The sequence below is a fragment of the Protomyctophum parallelum genome, assembly GCF_964188405.1.
Source record: "Protomyctophum parallelum genome assembly, chromosome: 13".
NCBI lineage: Eukaryota > Metazoa > Chordata > Actinopteri > Myctophiformes > Myctophidae > Protomyctophum > Protomyctophum parallelum.
The window spans coordinates 39618957-39640720 of NC_139708.1; the positions used below are offsets into that span (position 1 = coordinate 39618957).

At 42.8% G+C, this 21764-nt stretch overlaps 2 protein-coding genes across 2 annotated transcripts in view; one reads left to right on the forward strand and one right to left on the reverse strand.

Annotated features, from left to right (window-relative positions):
• Nucleotides 1-21764, forward strand: part of LOC310869948 (hydroxyacylglutathione hydrolase, mitochondrial-like) — a 477037-nt gene that overhangs the window by 442227 nt on the left and 13046 nt on the right. The window lies entirely within an intron of this gene.
• The window catches only part of srebf1 (sterol regulatory element binding transcription factor 1), a 46144-nt gene continuing 35298 nt past the window's right edge, over nucleotides 10919-21764 (reverse strand). Inside the window, 3 exon segments of the mRNA XM_083780989.1 lie at nucleotides 10919-13672; nucleotides 14263-14374; nucleotides 18627-18848. Of these exon segments, the coding sequence (XP_083637115.1) occupies nucleotides 13452-13672; nucleotides 14263-14374; nucleotides 18627-18848 (555 nt within the window). The 3' untranslated portion in view covers nucleotides 10919-13451.

Below are 21764 nucleotides of genomic sequence, written 5' to 3' on the forward strand. Positions count from 1 at the left end.
TAAGGTATAATCGGGAACTTATATTTAACCAGCCATTTGGAATATTAGACGTGCGTCTAAAAATGGGATAAAAAACGTCTAAAAATAGACATCTAAGAAACGTCTAAAAATAGACGTCTAAAACACGTCTATTTTTAGACGTGTTTTAGACGTCTATTTTTAGACGTTTTTTATCCCCTTTTTAGACGCTCGTCTAATAGCCCATACCGTACGGCATACTATAGCACGCCGTTTTTCATCATTTTTGAGGATTTGAAAAAAAAATGAAAAAAACAAAACATGGGTTATAGCCCATCATTTTTTGAATTTTTGAATTATTTTTTTAACCTCGTTTTTTTAATTTTTGACCATGCCCATACCGTACGGCATACTATAGCACGCCGTTTTTCATAATTTTTGAGGATTTGAAAAAAATGAAGAAAAAAAAAAACATGGGTTATAGCCCATCGTTTTTTTAATTTTTGAAAAAAAAGTTATCCTCGTTTTTCATCATTTTTTACCATGGGCTATAGCTCATACCGTACGGCATACTATAGCACGCCGTTTTTCATCATTTTTGAGGATTCGAAAAAAATGAAAACAAAACATGGGTTATAGCCCATCGTTTTTTGATTTTTTTTATTGTATAGCAGTGGCTCACAGCCTCAGCCTGATGACCTCAAAACTCTAATTGTCGCAGTGGTTAAGATGTTGGCTTTCCACGTGGGAGACCAGGGTTCGATTCCCGGCTGTTACACTATCATATAAAAGAAGACCTCAACAGCGCTAAGAAACATCTGATTAATATGATTCTGTGTTATTTAAACTTTACTAACTGAAGGCTAACAAACAAAAGATCACTTCAAAATTACCAGGAGACTTTGCCTTAGAGTGTCTGACTGATGGTGCAGTGGTCTAATCATCAGGCTTTCAGTACAGACATTCCATGTTCAAGTCCTGTTCATCCTACAGCTCAATGCTGCAGTAATTTGAACTTTTCAAGGCTTGAATAAAAACTAAAAACTCAAAAGCACCAGGAGACATGTGCTAAATGCCCAAAGGTGCGTTGGCGTAATGGTGTGGAGCGCTTGGCCCGTTGCCTCTGCTACAGGCAGTTGGCAGGTTCAAGTCCCATGTCATGACATCAAGTTGCTGGAGGACCATCGGGAGACGGTGCTCTCTCCCCCTGTTTCCTGAGATGTAACGGTTGGGGCTTATGTCTGAAAGAACCCTGTCCAGCTAACCTTTTACCATGAAAATGTCCAATTTAACATACTCTTACCACCTCTCAGTGTGCCCTTTTCCAACTGGCCTGGAAGCCAGACATAAAAGAGGGACTTTCCAACCAAGTTTTGGGCCACCAATCAGGGCCCAGTATGCAAATACACAGCCTATTCTGTCAGATGATGGGCCAAAACCATGAACTATAATATGTCGTTTTTTCATCATTTTCATATTGGTTTTTGAAATCGTTGCGAAAATCATGAACTATAGTTCATGGTTTTTGCGACGATTATTAAACAAATATACTATAGTGTAGTTTTTTCATTGTCAAAAGTCAAGAAAAATGACATTGCCATTGTCGACGATTATAATCGGGGCCCAGTATGCAAATACACAGACTATTCTGTCAGATGGGCCAAAATGCATTGCAATTTTATTTGTAAACGTTTGACCTAATTCTTATCTGTAAAATGTTAGGTGGACAGGGTTCTTTCAAACATAACCCCTGACTGTTACTTTTCAGGAAACAGGGGGAGAGAGCACCGTCTCCCGATGGTCCTCCAGCACCTTGATGTCATGACATGGGACTTGAACCTGCCAACTGCCTGTAGCAGAGGCAACGGGTCAAGCGCTCCACACCATTACGCCAACACACCTTTGGGCATTCAGCAAATGTCTCCTGGTGCTTTTGAGTTTTTATTTTTTATTCAAGCCTTGAAAAGTTCAAATTACTGCAGCATTGGTTGAGTATTAGTTTTGATGGAGTTTTGAACCAGTAACCTTTGGATTACAAACCTCAGATTTATCTTTTGCACCACACTGGCATGTAAGGTATAATCGGGAACTTATATTTAACCAGCCATTTGGAATATTAGACGTGCGTCTAAAAATGGGATAAAAAACGTCTAAAAATAGACACCTAAGAAACGTCTAAAAATAGACGTCTAAAACACGTCTATTTTTAGACGTGTTTTAGACATCTATTTTTAGACGTTTTTTATCCCCTTTTTAGACGCTCGTCTAATAGCCCATACCGTACGGCATACTATAGCACGCCGTTTTTCTACATTTTTGAGGATTTGAAAAAAAAATGAAAAAAACAAAACATGGGTTATAGCCCATCGTTTTTTGAATTTTTGAATTATTTTTTTAACCTCGTTTTTTTAATTTTTGACCATGCCCATACCGTACGGCATACTATAGCACGCCGTTTTTCATAATTTTTGAGGATTTGAAAAAAATGAAGAAAATAAAACATGGGTTATAGCCCATCGTTTTTTGAATTTTTGAAAAAAAAGTTATCCTCGTTTTTCATAATTTTTGACCATGGGCTATAGCCCATACCGTACGGCATACTATAGCACGCCGTTTTTCATAATTTTTGAGGATTTGAAAAAAATGAAGAAAAAAAAACATGGGTTATAGCCCATCGTTTTTTGAATTTTTGAAAAAAAAGTTATCCTCGTTTTTCATAATTTTTGACCATGGGCTATAGCCCATACCGTACGGCATACTATAGCACGCCGTTTTTCATAATTTTTGAGGATTTGAAAAAAATGAAGAAAAAAAAAACATGGGTTATAGCCCATCGTTTTTTTAATTTTTGAAAAAAAAGTTATCCTCGTTTTTCATCATTTTTTACCATGGGCTATAGCTCATACCGTACGGCATACTATAGCACGCCGTTTTTCATCATTTTTGAGGATTCGAAAAAAATGAAAACAAAACATGGGTTATAGCCCATCGTTTTTTGATTTTTTTTATTGTATAGCAGTGGCTCACAGCCTCAGCCTGATGACCTCAAAACTCTAATTGTCGCAGTGGTTAAGATGTTGGCTTTCCACGTGGGAGACCAGGGTTCGATTCCCGGCTGTTACACTATCATATAAAAGAAGACCTCAACAGCGCTAAGAAACATCTGATTAATATGATTCTGTGTTATTTAAACTTTACTAACTGAAGGCTAACAAACAAAAGATCACTTCAAAATTACCAGGAGACTTTGCCTGAGAGTGTCTGACTGATGGTGCAGTGGTCTAATCATCAGGCTTTCAGTACAGACATTCCATGTTCAAGTCCTGTTCATCCTACAGCTCAATGCTGCAGTAATTTGAACTTTTCAAGGCTTGAATAAAAAATAAAAACTCAAAAGCACCAGGAGACATGTGCTAAATGCCCAAAGGTGCGTTGGCGTAATGGTGTGGAGCGCTTGGCCCGTTGCCTCTGCTACAGGCAGTTGGCAGGTTCAAGTCCCATGTCATGACATCAAGGTGCTGGAGGACCATCGGGAGACGGTGCTCTCTCCCCCTGTTTCCTGAGATGTAACGGTTGGGGCTTATGTCTGAAAGAACCCTGTCCAGCTAACCTTTTACCATGAAAATGTCCAATTTAACATACTCTTACCACCTCTCAGTGTGCCCTTTTCCAACTGGCCTGGAAGCCAGACATAAAAGAGGGACTTTCCAACCAAGTTTTGGGCCACCAATCAGGGCCCAGTATGCAAATACACAGCCTATTCTGTCAGATGATGGGCCAAAACCATGAACTATAATATGTCGTTTTTTCATCATTTTCATATTGGTTTTTGAAATCGTTGCGAAAATCATGAACTATAGTTCATGGTTTTTGCGACGATTATTAAACAAATATACTATAGTGTAGTTTTTTCATTGTCAAAAGTCAAGAAAAATGACATTGCCATTGTCGACGATTATAATCGGGGCCCAGTATGCAAATACACAGACTATTCTGTCAGATGGGCCAAAATGCATTGCAATTTTATTTGTAAATGTTTGACCTAATTCTTATCTGTAAAATTTTAGGTGGACAGGGTTCTTTCAAACATAACCCCTGACTGTTACTTTTCAGGAAACAGGGGGAGAGAGCACCGTCTCCCGATGGTCCTCCAGCACCTTGATGTCATGACATGGGACTTGAACCTGCCAACTGCCTGTAGCAGAGGCAACGGGTCAAGCGCTCCACACCATTACGCCAACGCACCTTTGGGCATTCAGCACATGTCTCCTGGTGCTTTTGAGTTTTTATTTTTTATTCAAGCCTTGAAAAGTTCAAATTACTGCAGCATTGGTTGAGTATTAGTTTTGATGGAGTTTTGAACCAGTAACCTTTGGATTACAAACCTCAGATTTATCTTTTGCGCCACACTGGCATGTAAGGTATAATCGGGAACTTATATTTAACCAGCCATTTGGAATATTAGACGTGCGTCTAAAAATGGGATAAAAAACGTCTAAAAATAGACATCTAAGAAACGTCTAAAAATAGACGTCTAAAACACGTCTATTTTTAGACGTGTTTTAGACGTCTATTTTTAGACGTTTTTTATCCCCTTTTTAGACGCTCGTCTAATAGCCCATACCGTACGGCATACTATAGCACGCCGTTTTTCATCATTTTTGAGGATTTGAAAAAAAAATGAAAAAAACAAAACATGGGTTATAGCCCATCGTTTTTTGAATTTTTGAATTATTTTTTTAACCTCGTTTTTTTTATTTTTGACCATGCCCATACCGTACGGCATACTATAGCACGCCGTTTTTCATAATTTTTGAGGATTTGAAAAAAATGAAGAAAATAAAACATGGGTTATAGCCCATCGTTTTTTGAATTTTTGAAAAAAAAGTTATCCTCGTTTTTCATAATTTTTGACCATGGGCTATAGCCCATACCGTACGGCATACTATAGCACGCCGTTTTTCATAATTTTTGAGGATTTGAAAAAAATGAAGAAAAAAAAACATGGGTTATAGCCCATCGTTTTTTGAATTTTTGAAAAAAAAGTTATCCTCGTTTTTCATAATTTTTGACCATGGGCTATAGCCCATACCGTACGGCATACTATAGCACGCCGTTTTTCATAATTTTTGAGGATTTGAAAAAAATGAAGAAAAAAAAAACATGGGTTATAGCCCATCGTTTTTTTAATTTTTGAAAAAAAAGTTATCCTCGTTTTTCATCATTTTTTACCATGGGCTATAGCTCATACCGTACGGCATACTATAGCACGCCGTTTTTCATCATTTTTGAGGATTCGAAAAAAATGAAAACAAAACATGGGTTATAGCCCATCGTTTTTTGATTTTTTTTATTGTATAGCAGTGGCTCACAGCCTCAGCCTGATGACCTCAAAACTCTAATTGTCGCAGTGGTTAAGATGTTGGCTTTCCACGTGGGAGACCAGGGTTCGATTCCCGGCTGTTACACTATCATATAAAAGAAGACCTCAACAGCGCTAAGAAACATCTGATTAATATGATTCTGTGTTATTTAAACTTTACTAACTGAAGGCTAACAAACAAAAGATCACTTCAAAATTACCAGGAGACTTTGCCTGAGAGTGTCTGACTGATGGTGCAGTGGTCTAATCATCAGGCTTTCAGTACAGACATTCCATGTTCAAGTCCTGTTCATCCTACAGCTCAATGCTGCAGTAATTTGAACTTTTCAAGGCTTGAATAAAAAATAAAAACTCAAAAGCACCAGGAGACATGTGCTAAATGCCCAAAGGTGCGTTGGCGTAATGGTGTGGAGCGCTTGGCCCGTTGCCTCTGCTACAGGCAGTTGGCAGGTTCAAGTCCCATGTCATGACATCAAGGTGCTGGAGGACCATCGGGAGACGGTGCTCTCTCCCCCTGTTTCCTGAGATGTAACGGTTGGGGCTTATGTCTGAAAGAACCCTGTCCAGCTAACCTTTTACCATGAAAATGTCCAATTTAACATACTCTTACCACCTCTCAGTGTGCCCTTTTCCAACTGGCCTGGAAGCCAGACATAAAAGAGGGACTTTCCAACCAAGTTTTGGGCCACCAATCAGGGCCCAGTATGCAAATACACAGCCTATTCTGTCAGATGATGGGCCAAAACCATGAACTATAATATGTCGTTTTTTCATCATTTTCATATTGGTTTTTGAAATCGTTGCGAAAATCATGAACTATAGTTCATGGTTTTTGCGACGATTATTAAACAAATATACTATAGTGTAGTTTTTTCATTGTCAAAAGTCAAGAAAAATGACATTGCCATTGTCGACGATTATAATCGGGGCCCAGTATGCAAATACACAGACTATTCTGTCAGATGGGCCAAAATGCATTGCAATTTTATTTGTAAACGTTTGACCTAATTCTTATCTGTAAAATTTTAGGTGGACAGGGTTCTTTCAAACATAACCCCTGACTGTTACTTTTCAGGAAACAGGGGGAGAGAGCACCGTCTCCCGATGGTCCTCCAGCACCTTGATGTCATGACATGGGACTTGAACCTGCCAACTGCCTGTAGCAGAGGCAACGGGTCAAGCGCTCCACACCATTACGCCAACGCACCTTTGGGCATTCAGCACATGTCTCCTGGTGCTTTTGAGTTTTTATTTTTTATTCAAGCCTTGAAAAGTTCAAATTACTGCAGCATTGGTTGAGTATTAGTTTTGATGGAGTTTTGAACCAGTAACCTTTGGATTACGAACCTCAGATTTATCTTTTGCGCCACACTGGCATGTAAGGTATAATCGGGAACTTATATTTAACCAGCCATTTGGAATATTAGACGTGCGTCTAAAAATGGGATAAAAAACGTCTAAAAATAGACATCTAAGAAACGTCTAAAAATAGACGTCTAAAACACGTCTATTTTTAGACGTGTTTTAGACGTCTATTTTTAGACGTTTTTTATCCCCTTTTTAGACGCTCGTCTAATAGCCCATACCGTACGGCATACTATAGCACGCCGTTTTTCATCATTTTTGAGGATTTGAAAAAAAAATGAAAAAAACAAAACATGGGTTATAGCCCATCATTTTTTGAATTTTTGAATTATTTTTTTAACCTCGTTTTTTTAATTTTTGACCATGCCCATACCGTACGGCATACTATAGCACGCCGTTTTTCATAATTTTTGAGGATTTGAAAAAAATGAAGAAAAAAAAACATGGGTTATAGCCCATCGTTTTTTGAATTTTTGAAAAAAAAGTTATCCTCGTTTTTCATAATTTTTGACCATGGGCTATAGCTCATACCGTACGGCATACTATAGCACGCCGTTTTTCATCATTTTTGAGGATTCGAAAAAAATGAAAACAAAACATGGGTTATAGCCCATCGTTTTTTGATTTTTTTTATTGTATAGCAGTGGCTCACAGCCTCAGCCTGATGACCTCAAAACTCTAATTGTCGCAGTGGTTAAGATGTTGGCTTTCCACGTGGGAGACCAGGGTTCGATTCCCGGCTGTTACACTATCATATAAAAGAAGACCTCAACAGCGCTAAGAAACATCTGATTAATATGATTCTGTGTTATTTAAACTTTACTAACTGAAGGCTAACAAACAAAAGATCACTTCAAAATTACCAGGAGACTTTGCCTGAGAGTGTCTGACTGATGGTGCAGTGGTCTAATCATCAGGCTTTCAGTACAGACATTCCATGTTCAAGTCCTGTTCATCCTACAGCTCAATGCTGCAGTAATTTGAACTTTTCAAGGCTTGAATAAAAAATAAAAACTCAAAAGCACCAGGAGACATGTGCTAAATGCCCAAAGGTGCGTTGGCGTAATGGTGTGGAGCGCTTGGCCCGTTGCCTCTGCTACAGGCAGTTGGCAGGTTCAAGTCCCATGTCATGACATCAAGGTGCTGGAGGACCATCGGGAGACGGTGCTCTCTCCCCCTGTTTCCTGAGATGTAACGGTTGGGGCTTATGTCTGAAAGAACCCTGTCCAGCTAACCTTTTACCATGAAAATGTCCAATTTAACATACTCTTACCACCTCTCAGTGTGCCCTTTTCCAACTGGCCTGGAAGCCAGACATAAAAGAGGGACTTTCCAACCAAGTTTTGGGCCACCAATCAGGGCCCAGTATGCAAATACACAGCCTATTCTGTCAGATGATGGGCCAAAACCATGAACTATAGTATGTCGTTTTTTCATCATTTTCATATTGGTTTTTGAAATCGTTGCGAAAATCATGAACTATAGTTCATGGTTTTTGCGACGATTATTAAACAAATATACTATAGTGTAGTTTTTTCATTGTCAAAAGTCAAGAAAAATGACATTGCCATTGTCGACGATTATAATCGGGGCCCAGTATGCAAATACACAGACTATTCTGTCAGATGGGCCAAAATGCATTGCAATTCTATTTGTAAACGTTTGACCTAATTCTTATCTGTAAAATGTTAGGTGGACAGGGTTCTTTCAAACATAACCCCTGACTGTTACTTTTCAGGAAACAGGGGGAGAGAGCACCGTCTCCCGATGGTCCTCCAGCACCTTGATGTCATGACATGGGACTTGAACCTGCCAACTGCCTGTAGCAGAGGCAACGGGTCAAGCGCTCCACACCATTACGCCAACGCACCTTTGGGCATTCAGCACATGTCTCCTGGTGCTTTTGAGTTTTTATATTTATTCAAGCCTTGAAAAGTTCAAATTACTGCAGCATTGGTTGAGTATTAGTTTTGATGGAGTTTTGAACCAGTAACCTTTGGATTACGAACCTCAGATTTATCTTTTGCGCCACACTGGCATGTAAGGTATAATCGGGAACTTATATTTAACCAGCCATTTGGAATATTAGACGTGCGTCTAAAAATGGGATAAAAAACGTCTAAAAATAGACATCTAAGAAACGTCTAAAAATAGACGTCTAAAACACGTCTATTTTTAGACGTGTTTTAGACGTCTATTTTTAGACGTTTTTTATCCCCTTTTTAGACGCTCGTCTAATAGCCCATACCGTACGGCATACTATAGCACGCCGTTTTTCATCATTTTTGAGGATTTGAAAAAAAAATGAAAAAAACAAAACATGGGTTATAGCCCATCGTTTTTTGAATTTTTGAATTATTTTTTTAACCTCGTTTTTTTAATTTTTGACCATGCCCATACCGTACGGCATACTATAGCACGCCGTTTTTCATAATTTTTGAGGATTTGAAAAAAATGACGAAAAAAAAACATGGGTTATAGCCCATCGTTTTTTGAATTTTTGAAAAAAAAGTTATCCTCGTTTTTCATAATTTTTGACCATGGGCTATAGCCCATACCGTACGGCATACTATAGCACGCAGTTCAGAAACCGTCTTCCAGTGACATCATCGATGGGGAAACTGCAGGCTTTCTAGTCCTGAAAAGTTGCAATGCGAAAATGGAAGCCATCGTTCTCACGATAATGAAAATCTAAATATTTTTGTAAAGAAATCTGCCTAATGATGTCACTGGAAGACGGTTTCTAAACTGTCCTATGCTATGAGACGCAGACCGAGTGGAAAAACAACGTGCCATTTTATCATGGTTATTAGTGAGGACCTATTATATGAAGATAGGTTGGAAAGTGGTGAAGTGATCCTTTAAGTTAAATAACTCAGAAACTACAAAACATTATAACCATTTTTTGTAAACCATGAAAGTATGCCCCAATAGTATGTTGTCGAAAACCATTACACTCTCAAGAGTTAAAGATCTATAAGGGTCCATTTGGTTACCAGCTCTCTATCACTTAGCTGGGGACCACCTAACCCCCTCAAGGACCACTGTTTGAGAAACACTGCTCTAGCCCATTCTGACCTGAGATCAGATTCTAAAAATGTCTTCCTACGTCCTATGTTTCTATGTCAGTCGTTCTTCGATTTTACAAAAATAGCAGACCTACAAGCTCGTAGCGCAATGAGCTTGTAGATCTGCTATTTTTAAATAGCTAAAGCATAACATAATGCTAACACCAAAAGGGCTAAGCATCGTTATGCTTTAGCTTTAGAAAAAAATAGCAGATCTACAAGCTCATAACGTGTGGGTCGGTGGCCAATTACAGTAGGCCTACATATAGTTTTTGGGGGTCCTTGACATGAAAATGTTTGAGAATCACCGACATAGAAACATAGGGTTTTTAGAGAAAACCAATCATGATTTAGATTTTAGAAGACATTTTGTAGAATGGGTCTCAGGTCTAAATGGACAAGCACTGCTTTATCAAAGCCCTCTCCCTGAACACACACAACACACACAACACGGACAATAAAATAAATCACCACGCCGAGTCAAAAAGGTTTAGTTACAAAAGGGTCTTTATATTTACATTGTGGAGGAATAAACCAAAGGAGACAGGAATCGAGACAGGGGGGGTGTCAGTAAATCGATGCATTTTAACAAACAATGACATTTTGACAACGTCGGTCGTCCATTCTCCACATTATTTCACCACACGACACACTAGAAAAATACTGATCCTCCTCGGACAACACACACACACACACACACACACACACACACACACGCGCACGCACACATACAGTCTGACAGAAAGAAAGAGAAAAATCACATGCATGCTAAAGATTTTAAAACTTGTTTTTCTTTTGAAAAAAAAACACCACCACCACCACCGGTGCTTTTCTGCGACGTAAAGAATAACAGCGTGTCGTCAAACGTTAAACGGGAGGGGGGGGGGGGGGGGGGGGGGAGAAAGGAGAAAAAAAAAGTGCCATATCTTTTACAACGAGTTGGGGGCAGGGCTTACCGTTCAGGCAGGCTATAGAAAGGCCTAATCTTTTCATGCGCTCCCGCCGTACGGGCGGCGCCCGACGAGGGGGGGGGGGGGGTTCCACACACACCTTGTGCGGGGGGGGGGGTTCCACACACACCTTGTGCGGGGGGGGGGGGGGGGGGTTCCACACACACCTTGTGCGGGTGGGGGTTCCACACACACACCTTGTGCGGGGGGGGGGTTCCACACACACCTTGTGCGGGGGAGGGGGGGTTCCACACACACCTTGTGCGGGGGGGGGGGGGGGTTCCACACACACACATTGTGCAATAGTGCAAACTGTCGACCGAGAGGAGACGAGTCGCTTTGACGTTTTTTAGACAAAAGAGACCACGCCTTTCGGCCAATTTATTATTATTATTATTATTTATTTATTAATTTTCGCACGTTACAAAGGCTAGCCCATGCATGCCTATTTCAAGGGGGGGGGGGGTGTCATATTTAAATACTACGAAATAAAATGAGAGGGGAATTCGATGCGTCGAACCGATGCGAAACACCGTAAAGATTATAAATACACGTTTAAAAAAAATATATATACATGGGGGGAGAAGAAAGTAAAAATAAAAGTAAAGACAAACTATGAAAAAAAAATATCAATTGCAATGAAGCCTTAATATTTATTAATTTAATTGAAAACAGCCTCCCGGGAGGCTATTTAAATATAGTGCACATGAAAGAGATAATTGATAGGCTTGTTCAGCGGGTCAAAGCCCAGATCAAAATGACCCCGGACGAATCTCGTCCCGCTTGTAACAGAGTTCATGGCCGCCGTTGGCCATAAACCTCCGATATCGCCATAATATTCTTACGTTAAATTGATACAGCGTGATGATGATCGTACTGCAGTGTCACACAAAATAATCAAAAGTGACAAGTGATTCACAAGCTTGTATAGATCTGCTACTTTTGCTGTTGGTTTGTTTTTTTCTGTTTTATTTTTCCATTTGTATCACGAAATTAAAAAGTGTTTTTGGACATTATGAGGTTTCCCAGTGCTTTATCTAATCCTGGTCAACGTCCGGTCGGGTGGGGGGGGTGGGGGAAGGGGCCGGGCAGTGGTGGGGGAGAGGGGGGGCTGGACCCTGCTGAAAGAGCCTGTTGAGCCCAACCTTTGTCGCACGACGGCGTCGCTTGTGGAAAACGGGCCGATTCCAACGAGCTCCACGGCGCCGTTCGGGACGAGACGCGTCGTAATTGACGCGTCGTAAATGATTGGCCATTTTCCGACATCCTTCAGCCAATGAGGAAACACTTACAGACACCGCCAACTCCAACTGACAAATCATGTTTGGATGCGGTTGCTTACAACAGCGGTTCTCAAAAGGTCCCACAGCACCTCCCTGTGGTCGAACCTCTCACTGCGACACAGAGAATACGGCTCAGGAAGCAGGAAGAGGAGAAAACAAAAGCTATGTTTGCTACGTAGCAACTGAAACTCTGAACCATACAGCAACGACAGGCGGTTATGAAAGGTCTGATATGATTACAGGATGACGATATGATAGGTATGGTCTGTCACAATGTCCTTTAGCCACAGGCCAAAAAAGAAGAAAAAAAAATACAAGAAATAGTGTGTGTGTCTGTGTGTGTGTGTGTTTGTACAGACAATTCGGTACAGTGCCGAAACCAACTGGCCGTTCGACCAAAAAAAGCTCTGATTGGCTAATGCGACGGCGACGCCCATACGACGGCGTGTGGGCTTGGCCTCACATTGTTGTTGCGTAACAAATAAAACTTGTCGCAGCGTGTGGGAGAGAACACACCGAATGAAAAACTAAACTAAACAAAAATAACTCTCTAGAAGTCGTGGCTGTCTCGACAGAGAACCTTATATCTTGCAGTTATATCCATATCTCAACTTGTTTTTTGTTTTTTTGTTTTTGGTTGTTAATTCATGTCCCACTTTGTCATAGGAACACGGAAGTAGAGAAAATAGCCGATCAACAAGCTAGCTCGTAGCTCGTATAGGTAGGGGGCGTGGTAAACTATTAAAAATATATATATATATAAAGTATATATATATATATATATGAAATATTGTTTAGTTGAAACCAATGAAAAGTAATAAACAATGGGACTAAATAATAACATTATTTGTGTTCCCGAAACACAAGATTATTATTCTTTTTATTCGTCCATTTTCCTGGCCAAAAAAAAAAACGTATTCAGGGGACATCCGATGTTTTCAGCCAAACAGCGACGATGCTCAGCGTCGTGCAAAAAAAACACAAAGAAAAAGCGAGAGATGATGACGTCACCCTAACCCCGCACAGCCAAAGGGTTAATTTAAAAGAGGTTAGGAAGCGAAGACTCCGTACGGTGGACTCCATGTTGCTACCCTGGAAGGAAAGAAACATGCAGCGCAGCTTCCTTTGGTCTCAACCTCCAGCATGTTTCTTTCCTTCCAGGGAGCAAACATGGAGTCCAACCAGTACGGTCTTCGCTTCGCTGTCCCTCTTTTAAGCGCCTTAAGTCGTGGGGGTCCTGTGGCCAAAAGAACCGCCCGCCCCCCCCTGGGACTCCTCTATACTTTGCGTGATTTCCAAACAGGCCCGGGGGAACCAGGCGCTCCGCCCGTCCCCGAGCGCCCACCCTTAATAGTCCTTGGCACAGCCCCTCTCCCTCCCCCTCCCCCAACACCACACCAACGTGTGTGTGTGTGTGTGTGTCTCTGTCTCTCTCTGTCTCCCTCTAGCTGGAGGTGACGGTGGTGCCGCTGCCCAGCTTGATGATCATCTGCTGGCAGTCGTGCAGCGTGCGCTTGTCGCCCAGCTTCTCCAGGGTGCGCGCCGCGTCCGCCAGCATGCCCACACGCTGCCCCGGCGCCGACAGGAAGGAGGGCGGCAGGAAGCGGCACGCCAGCATCACCGCCTCCGCCTGCTCCCGCTGGCCCGGCCGCGTCTCCATCTCCTCTGGAGGGGGGGGAAGGGGAGGGGAGGGGGTTAAACCATTAGGACCCGAGGCCAACAAGACATTGTTGCGAATGCACTGAGCACTAACTATGAGACCTAGCAGAACATGTCTGTCTGTGTGTGTGACACTGTAACACCACCTGCCCGCCACCAGAGGGAGCAGCTGTATCACACACACAAAACACACCGACACACACAAAAAAAAAACTTAACTTAAAAATAAATAAAATAAAAATAAAATAAAAAACTTTACGAGCTGCTTCCCGTGTTCGCACGTCTTACTTGTAGAATCTGGTCTCAGTTCTAAATGGGTTAAAGACGCTAGATGACTCCTCTCTCTCTCTCTCTCTCTCTCTCATTAGCAGGCAGCACTATCCCTCTCTCTGTTTCTGGCAAACAGCGCCCCTACTGGTGCTCATAGATACATAGGTGAACGTCACATACATAGGTGAACGTGCACGGACATTGCTGTTCATTGGAGTGGTTGCACCACTCAAAAAGTAGGAAAAACTGAAAACTCCACAACAGTGACGATGATGACAGCAACAACAACAATGCCACCGCACACACACACACACACACACACACACCTGTCTTGGCTCCGGGGGTGGCTCTCCGTCTGAGCGAACGGTCCAGGAGCTGGTGTGTCCGCGTGGGGCTGGCCCCCGCCATCAGCCTGGCTGTAGCTTCATGGAGAAACAACTGTGGAGGAGAGAGAGAGAGGGGGGGGAGAGAGAGAGAGAGAGAGAGAGAGATAGAGAGAGAGAGAGAGAGAGAGAGAGAGAGAGGGGGGGGGGGGAGGGAGAGAAGGGGGGGGGGGAGAGAGAGAGAGAGAGAGAGAGAGAGAGAGAGAGAGAGAGAGAGAGAGGGGGGGGGAGAGAGAGAGAGAGAGAGAGAGAGAGAGAGAGAGAGAGAGAGAGAGATATGATGAGTCAGTGATGAAGTCATCAGAACAACTCACCACTGCATGCGTACACACACACACACACACACACACACACACACACACACACACACACACACACACACACACACACACACACACACTAGGGCATTCACTTCTACTCATTTTTACTAGTTGCCTAGTTTACTAGTCGACTAGTTGTTTAACTACCTATTATGTAAAAAAAAAAAATTCTTTGGGAAATAAATATTTGTACAAACTGTGTACATTGGTGACATTGGGCCTGATTCTTCAAAAACGAAATGCGCCAGAGTGTAACGGTGGCGGAAAACAGATATCGTATTTATCCGTCCGATCAAGCTACGTTGAGATGACGTGTTATTCAGAGAGTGGTGTGTACCACAGGTGCGCTGGCGTATCACAGGTGTATGTCATACTGAATTCAGCTGGTGCAAAGTGATCGGAAAAGCACCCGACAACCTCATTTGCATTGATCCACGCCCAATTTCATACTATAAAAGGCTTCAAGCATGACTCAGCAAACAGCAATTTGTCTGAGATCCGTCCGTCAAAAAAAGAAAAAAGGCTTTGCAGACATAGCGGCTTCACAAATTAGGCCTAAAATAAAAATGATTGCTGGAAAGAAATCACAGCCGCGGTCACTGCTATGAATATAGCCCGCACTCTATGAATTTAATAATTCTACACATGTAGGAGCAGGTCTACAGGCTTTTATGTTATGTAGTTTTTGCACCATTGTATTACCACTGTAGGCTACTATATATGTACAAACTGACATCAATCCATCAAAGGACACCAAAGGAAATTAAAATATTTCCAAGCTTACAACGGTGCGTGCTCCGCTGAAGCAATATAATTATAATTTATTTAATGAAGTTCGGGACCAAGGCGGGTGCTCAGTGCTCACTCACACCTTTGCAGAGGTAAAACATATCCGATTTTTTAAATATCGGATATATGTCAAATTGTCAATGCAAAAGTCGTCTTTTGAGAGAGAGCTAGAGAGAGAGAGAGAGAGAGGGAGGGGGGCATGGGCCCTCGACACTGGTTTGCGTGATAAAGAACAGTAGCCTATACATTCATAAGTGAATAATTATAGGCCTACCTCGTAGGCCTGGGATCCTCTTGTCTGAAGAAATTATAATCCAGTGAGTTTATCCAGTGAGTTAAACTATTCTGTGTGTGGCATCCATGTGATCAATATACATTATTATAAATTCTGTCTGTCTGTCCGTCATGTTTGTGAACAAGCGCGAGTGGAGGTGAGCTGGCTTAAAAATATGATATGACTGGCCGACTTTCAAACACGCTGACGCCATTCATTAGGCTAATGTGGTCTTCTATTTTTTATATAGGGCTAATTAGCCCTATTCATTTTCCAATGTGAATCGGATCGGCACACACACACACACACACACACACACACACACACACACACACACACACACACACACCCCGACAGTGAACTCAAGGAGCTCCGTAACAAAACAATTTCAATAGGCCTGCCGCCTACTGCAGGCATTACTACACTAAACAATGTTGAATTCGTACTGTGCAGAATGCAGATAAGCCTATGTTCTTATTATAATTGTGAGTTTGTTTTTTAACATGCAGCGCGAGTCCGCGAGAGCCGATCTACAAGCTCACAACCGTTGCACTTCGAGTAGAAGGCTGCCGAGTGAGCAGCCCCAATCGCGCATGATAGAAATATCCTAATGCATGCATTTAGGCATACAAGTGCACTCGGCTTTTATATATATATATATAGGCTATCATTTTTTTATGTGCTGATCGACCAATATGTTGGGGACACATGCCTACATATTTTATCTGAGATTTGGGAACAATTTATTGATTCAGCATGAAGACTAAAGCCTTCTGAATAAATCTATACGCAAGTGTATGCTTCCGCAAATTTCTCCGCCACCTAAAGAGGTCCCGTAGGATTCAGCGGAATTTCCGACCAACCAACGTCAGCGTCAAGTTCACGGCCATTTCCATGAATTCCAAATGAATGTGGGAAATCCACGTAAATGCCTTTCCGCTGATATATTGACGTGACGCTAGCGGAAACGCGTTGAAGAATCAGGCCCTATAACTATAATCTACCTGATCTTGAGGCCTACAAAATCGGGGGGAAAAAATTAAAAAAAGAAACTATTTATTTTATAAACTAGTACCAACAAGGTGGACTAGTGGATTCACCATCACTAGTACTCGGTACATTATAAACTAGTACCAACAAGGTCGACTAGTGGATTCACCATCACTAGTACTCGGTACATTATAAACTAGTACCAACAAGGTGGACTAGTGGATTCACCATCACTAGTACTCAGTACATTATAAACTAGTACCAACAAGGTGGACTAGTGGATTCACCATCACTAGTACTCGGTGCATTATAAACTAGTACCAACAAGGTCGACTAGTGGATTCACCATCACTAGTACTCGGTACATTATAAACTAGTACCAACAAGGTGGACTAGTGGATTCACCATCACTAGTACTCGGTACATTATAAACTAGTACCAACAAGGTCGACTAGTGGATTCACCATCACTAGTACTCGGTACATTATAAACTAGTACCAACAAGGTGGACTAGTGGATTCACCATCACTAGTACTCGGTACATTATAAACTAGTACCAACAAGGTCGACTAGTGGATTCACCATCACTAGTACTCGGTGCATTATAAACTAGTACCAACAAGGTCGACTAGTGGATTCCCCATCACTAGTACTCGGTACATTATAAACTAGTACCAACAAGGTTGACTAGTGGATTCACCATCACTAGTACTCAGTACATTATAAACTAGTACCAACAAGGTCGACTAGTGGATTCCCCATCACTAGTACTCGGTACATTATAAACTAGTACCAACAAGGTTGACTAGTGGATTCACCATCACTAGTACTCGGTACATTATAAACTAGTACCAACAAGGTGGACTAGTGGATTCACCATCACTAGTACTCGGTACATTATAAACTAGTACCAACAAGGTTGACTAGTGGATTCACCATCACTAGTACTCGGTACATTATAAACTAGTACCAACAAGGTGGACTAGTGGATTCACCATCACTAGTACTCGGTACATTATAAACTAGTACCAACAAGGTGGACTAGTGGATTCACCATCACTAGTACTCGGTGCATTATAAACTAGTACCAACAAGGTCGACTAGTGGATTCACCATCACTAGTACTCGGTACATGAGTATTGTCTTATTTAAGGAAGCAACGTTGCGGTCCCTCCGGACCTTCTTCAGGTCTGAAGCCTGAAGAAGGTCTGAAACGTTGTATAAATATTGTTGTTTTTAAATATGCAAATGAGGCATTATGTAGGAAAATATGCTAAATAATCGAAAATATGAAAAAAGCTACTACTGTGGAAGGGTTATCATGTATTCATTTACTTGTATTGATCCTTTAAACAATTTAATATAGGTCTAGTTTTTCCTCTGGCTCATGGACTATAGAGCGTCGCAGTCCCTCCCCCTTTCAGAACGACCAGTGGCCCAGGAAATTAATCCCAATGCATTTCTCCCATAGGCTTTTCTTAAAGTATTTATATAAAGACGGTTACGCCGCGGACAAAGCCAACTCGGATCGTGACAAATCATGACAATAATTACAATGTTTTGGGCCGATCAAATAATTTATAAGAAGAAAAACAAAACAAATAGTGTTGTCTCCTGCCTTTATTTTCTTCTTTCTAATGATTTGATCGGCCCAAAACATTGTAATTATTGTCATGATTTGTCACGATCCGAGTTGGCTTTGTCCGCGGCGTAACCGTCTTTAAATAAATACTTTAAGAAAAGCCTATGGGAAAAATGCATTGAGATTCATTTCCTGGGCGCGTCGTTCTGAAAGGGGGAGGGACTGCGACGCTCTATAGGAACCAAAAAGAACCGAACCGGTTCCCATTGGTAACCAACCGGTGGGAAAAGAGGGCCAGTGTGCGGGGTTGTATTCTATCGCTTTCACTAAACAACAAGGTTCAAATACGTACCCGTCTCATGGCGGGCCTGAAGGTCTGGGCCATCTTGCGCAGGGAGCTGAGGTCCTGCTGGAAGCCCTGGAGCTCCGAGGGCGAGGCGGGCTGGACGCCCACGGGCCCTGCGGAGCCAGGGGCCCCCGTGCCCTGCACCGGGCCGGGGGCCTGCTGCTGCTGCAGCCGCCACACGTTGGTCCGCATCACCAGCAGCAGGTCACACAGCAGCAGCTGGACCACCTGTGGCAGGGAAGAGATGGGACTTTTCTGAAATACACTACAGTGTGTGTTTCTGCTCAATAACCCATTCTGACCTGAGATCAGATTCATACGAGGTTTCCACTGGACACACACTGGTCTGAATAACCCATTCTGACCTGAGATCAGATTCTAAAAATGTCAGTCGTTCTTCGATTTTTCAAAAATAGCAGACCTACAAGCTCATAGCGCGCCACTCGGTGGCGCGCTATGAGCTTGTAGATCTGCTATTTTTCAATAGCTAAAGCATAACATGATGCCAACACCAAAATGGGTTCCCGTTCAGAATGGGATAAGGACCCCAAAAACTATATGTAATTTGGCCCGGCGAGCCCCATCTGACAATATGCTGTTCCAGGAACCCCTCAGAAGAGTTAAAAATCACACCCGTGTGAACTGAGTGGTGCAGCTCCCCCACCTCTCTCTCTCTCTCTCTCTCTCATTAGCAGGCAACATTGCAGCACTATCCCTCTCTCTGTTGCTGGCGCCCCCTACTGGTACCCTATAGTCATATACTCGTGCTCATGGCCACATAGATATAGGCACGGACATTGCCGGTTGTAGTGTAGTGGTTGCACCACTCAAAAACGTTCGCTCTGAAAGAACATATTATATTCAAAGATCTGTGCCACATTTCCACGATTTTTCAAAGAAATAGCAGACGTACAAGCTCGTAGCGCGGCACCGAGTGCCACGCTACGAGCTTGTAGGTCTGCTATTTTTTCAATAGCTAAAGCATAACATTATGTTTTAAGTCACTGCGTGTTTAGTGTGTGCGTGTGTGTGTGTGTGTGTGTGTGCGCACGTGCGTGCGGCCGTCAGTGGAGCAGCTCTGTGTTGCAGTGCAGGTACATTGCACTCCTCAGAGACACACATGCAATGCAACTACAATGCACCGCAGCCCTGACCATCAGCACCACGCACGCACACACACACACACACACACACACACACCGCGGCACTGACCATCAGCACCACGCACACACACACACACACACACACACACACACACACACACCGCGGCACTGACCATCAGCACCACACACACACACACACACACACACACACACACACTAGGGCATTCATCAAAAGATCGATTTATCGATAAACGAGTCACGAGTCGACTCGCAGCAGCGCGAGTCGAAAGTTGAGCTTTTTTTTTTTTTTTTTTTTCTCCCCTTTTGTCATTGCATTCAGAACGCGCCCTTAATTAAAAACCAAATGCAGCTGTGTAGGCTATGTGGCTCTCAGCGCGCGGTGTCCCACTATTGAGACTGGCTGAAGTCTGTTTGAACTGCGCTGTGTCAGAGAAGTAACAGATAGAAGCACGCAAACGTTACCCCCAAACGATATCCCCCTCACCTCCGTGCTGGAAATATAACGTCTGGGTTCCCGAGGCTACATGCATGCTGACGCAATGACTGTCTGTTTCTGGCTAAGCTTTACGCGCAGCGCACATGAACCTCTCCGTCTCCGGTCAGTGCGGGTTGTTGTTTATTTGCATGGCTCAGAAAATGAGTAACAAATGAGAACGTTATCGAGTTGTGGAGGAGGAGGAGGAGGAGGAGGAGAATATTAATGTCATATCTCTCATTGTGTTCTCGGTGCTGCTGCTGCGCTGTGTGCCAATACCACTACTTTACCTGGATAACATCATCTTTTCATTTTGACATGATTCACATGAAATAATAATCCTGTACCGGAACCGCGTGTAGCGTTTGGTTTCATTAATGCTATCGTCACAAAATAGCCTACAGCTGCTGCTGCTAAAGATACAAAGATTGGACATTTTTAAACGACGCAAAACGTAGAATTCCCCTCTTGCGTACCAGTGCCACGTGTCCCGCGGACCGGCACCGGTGTTTGGGAACCTCTGATATAGATGATACATGCACTGTGACTGTGTCATATTGGAGAGGCCACTGAATGCGCAGTGCTATGTTTGACATGCTCCGTATTTGAGCGCGCGGCAGCTCCACCCGCCCCTGTTAAATCCCCCCCCCCCGTGCGTCCGCGTCCGCCCCCCCCCCGCCGCCAGAAACGATAATTCGACTTATCGATAAATTACTGTCCGACAAGTCGACTGGGAAAAATCTCAAGTCGTTAATGCCCTAACACACACACACACACACAGCGGCACTGACCATCAGCACCACGCACACACATACACACACTAAGGCTGTACCCTAGCCCTGTTTTTAGCACTCGAACATTTGCAGGAATTTCCGAGCGAACATCCGAACCATTTGGTTAATTGGTTCTAATTAATTTATTTCTCAGAGTGCTTTTGACCAGGCTGCAATTCATGAATAGATCCTCCGGGGCGACGTTGCATAGACTATCAGTGAAATAATGGTTAAGTTCATCAGGGGTTGGTGAGGGTTGGGAAGGTGTGCATTCTGTGTGGATACAACCGTCTTTACTTTTAATACACTATAATGACAACACGAGATATTCGTCTTGAACATGATCAGAGCGCAGCGCGTCTCCCCCTCTCTCTCTCCCAACACACATGCGTGCGCGCGGGCACACACACACACACACACAAAGCGTCTAGTGGCGACATGTGCTCCGCTGCTGCGAGCGGCCGTGTGTGCGTCCTCGCAAGCAGCGAAAATAGCCGATCTGCATGATGAATAGGCTAGCAGCACTCTCGTCGGGAGGGGGGCAGCACAAATATCCTACGAGTAGGGCAACCAAATGGTCAGCATACGTCCCTGATGCGAGCTCATCATTCCATAAAAATGAGCCATAGTTGAATGAGTTGCTGGCAGGCAGCTAAAACGAGAGTGTAAGCTTGCCTTGCTCGTTAGCTGTCTCTCTTTCATTAATTTGTTCCACCTGTGACGGCTACTCTCAGAAGCGCATTGAGTGTGTGTGTGTGTGTGTGTGTGTGTG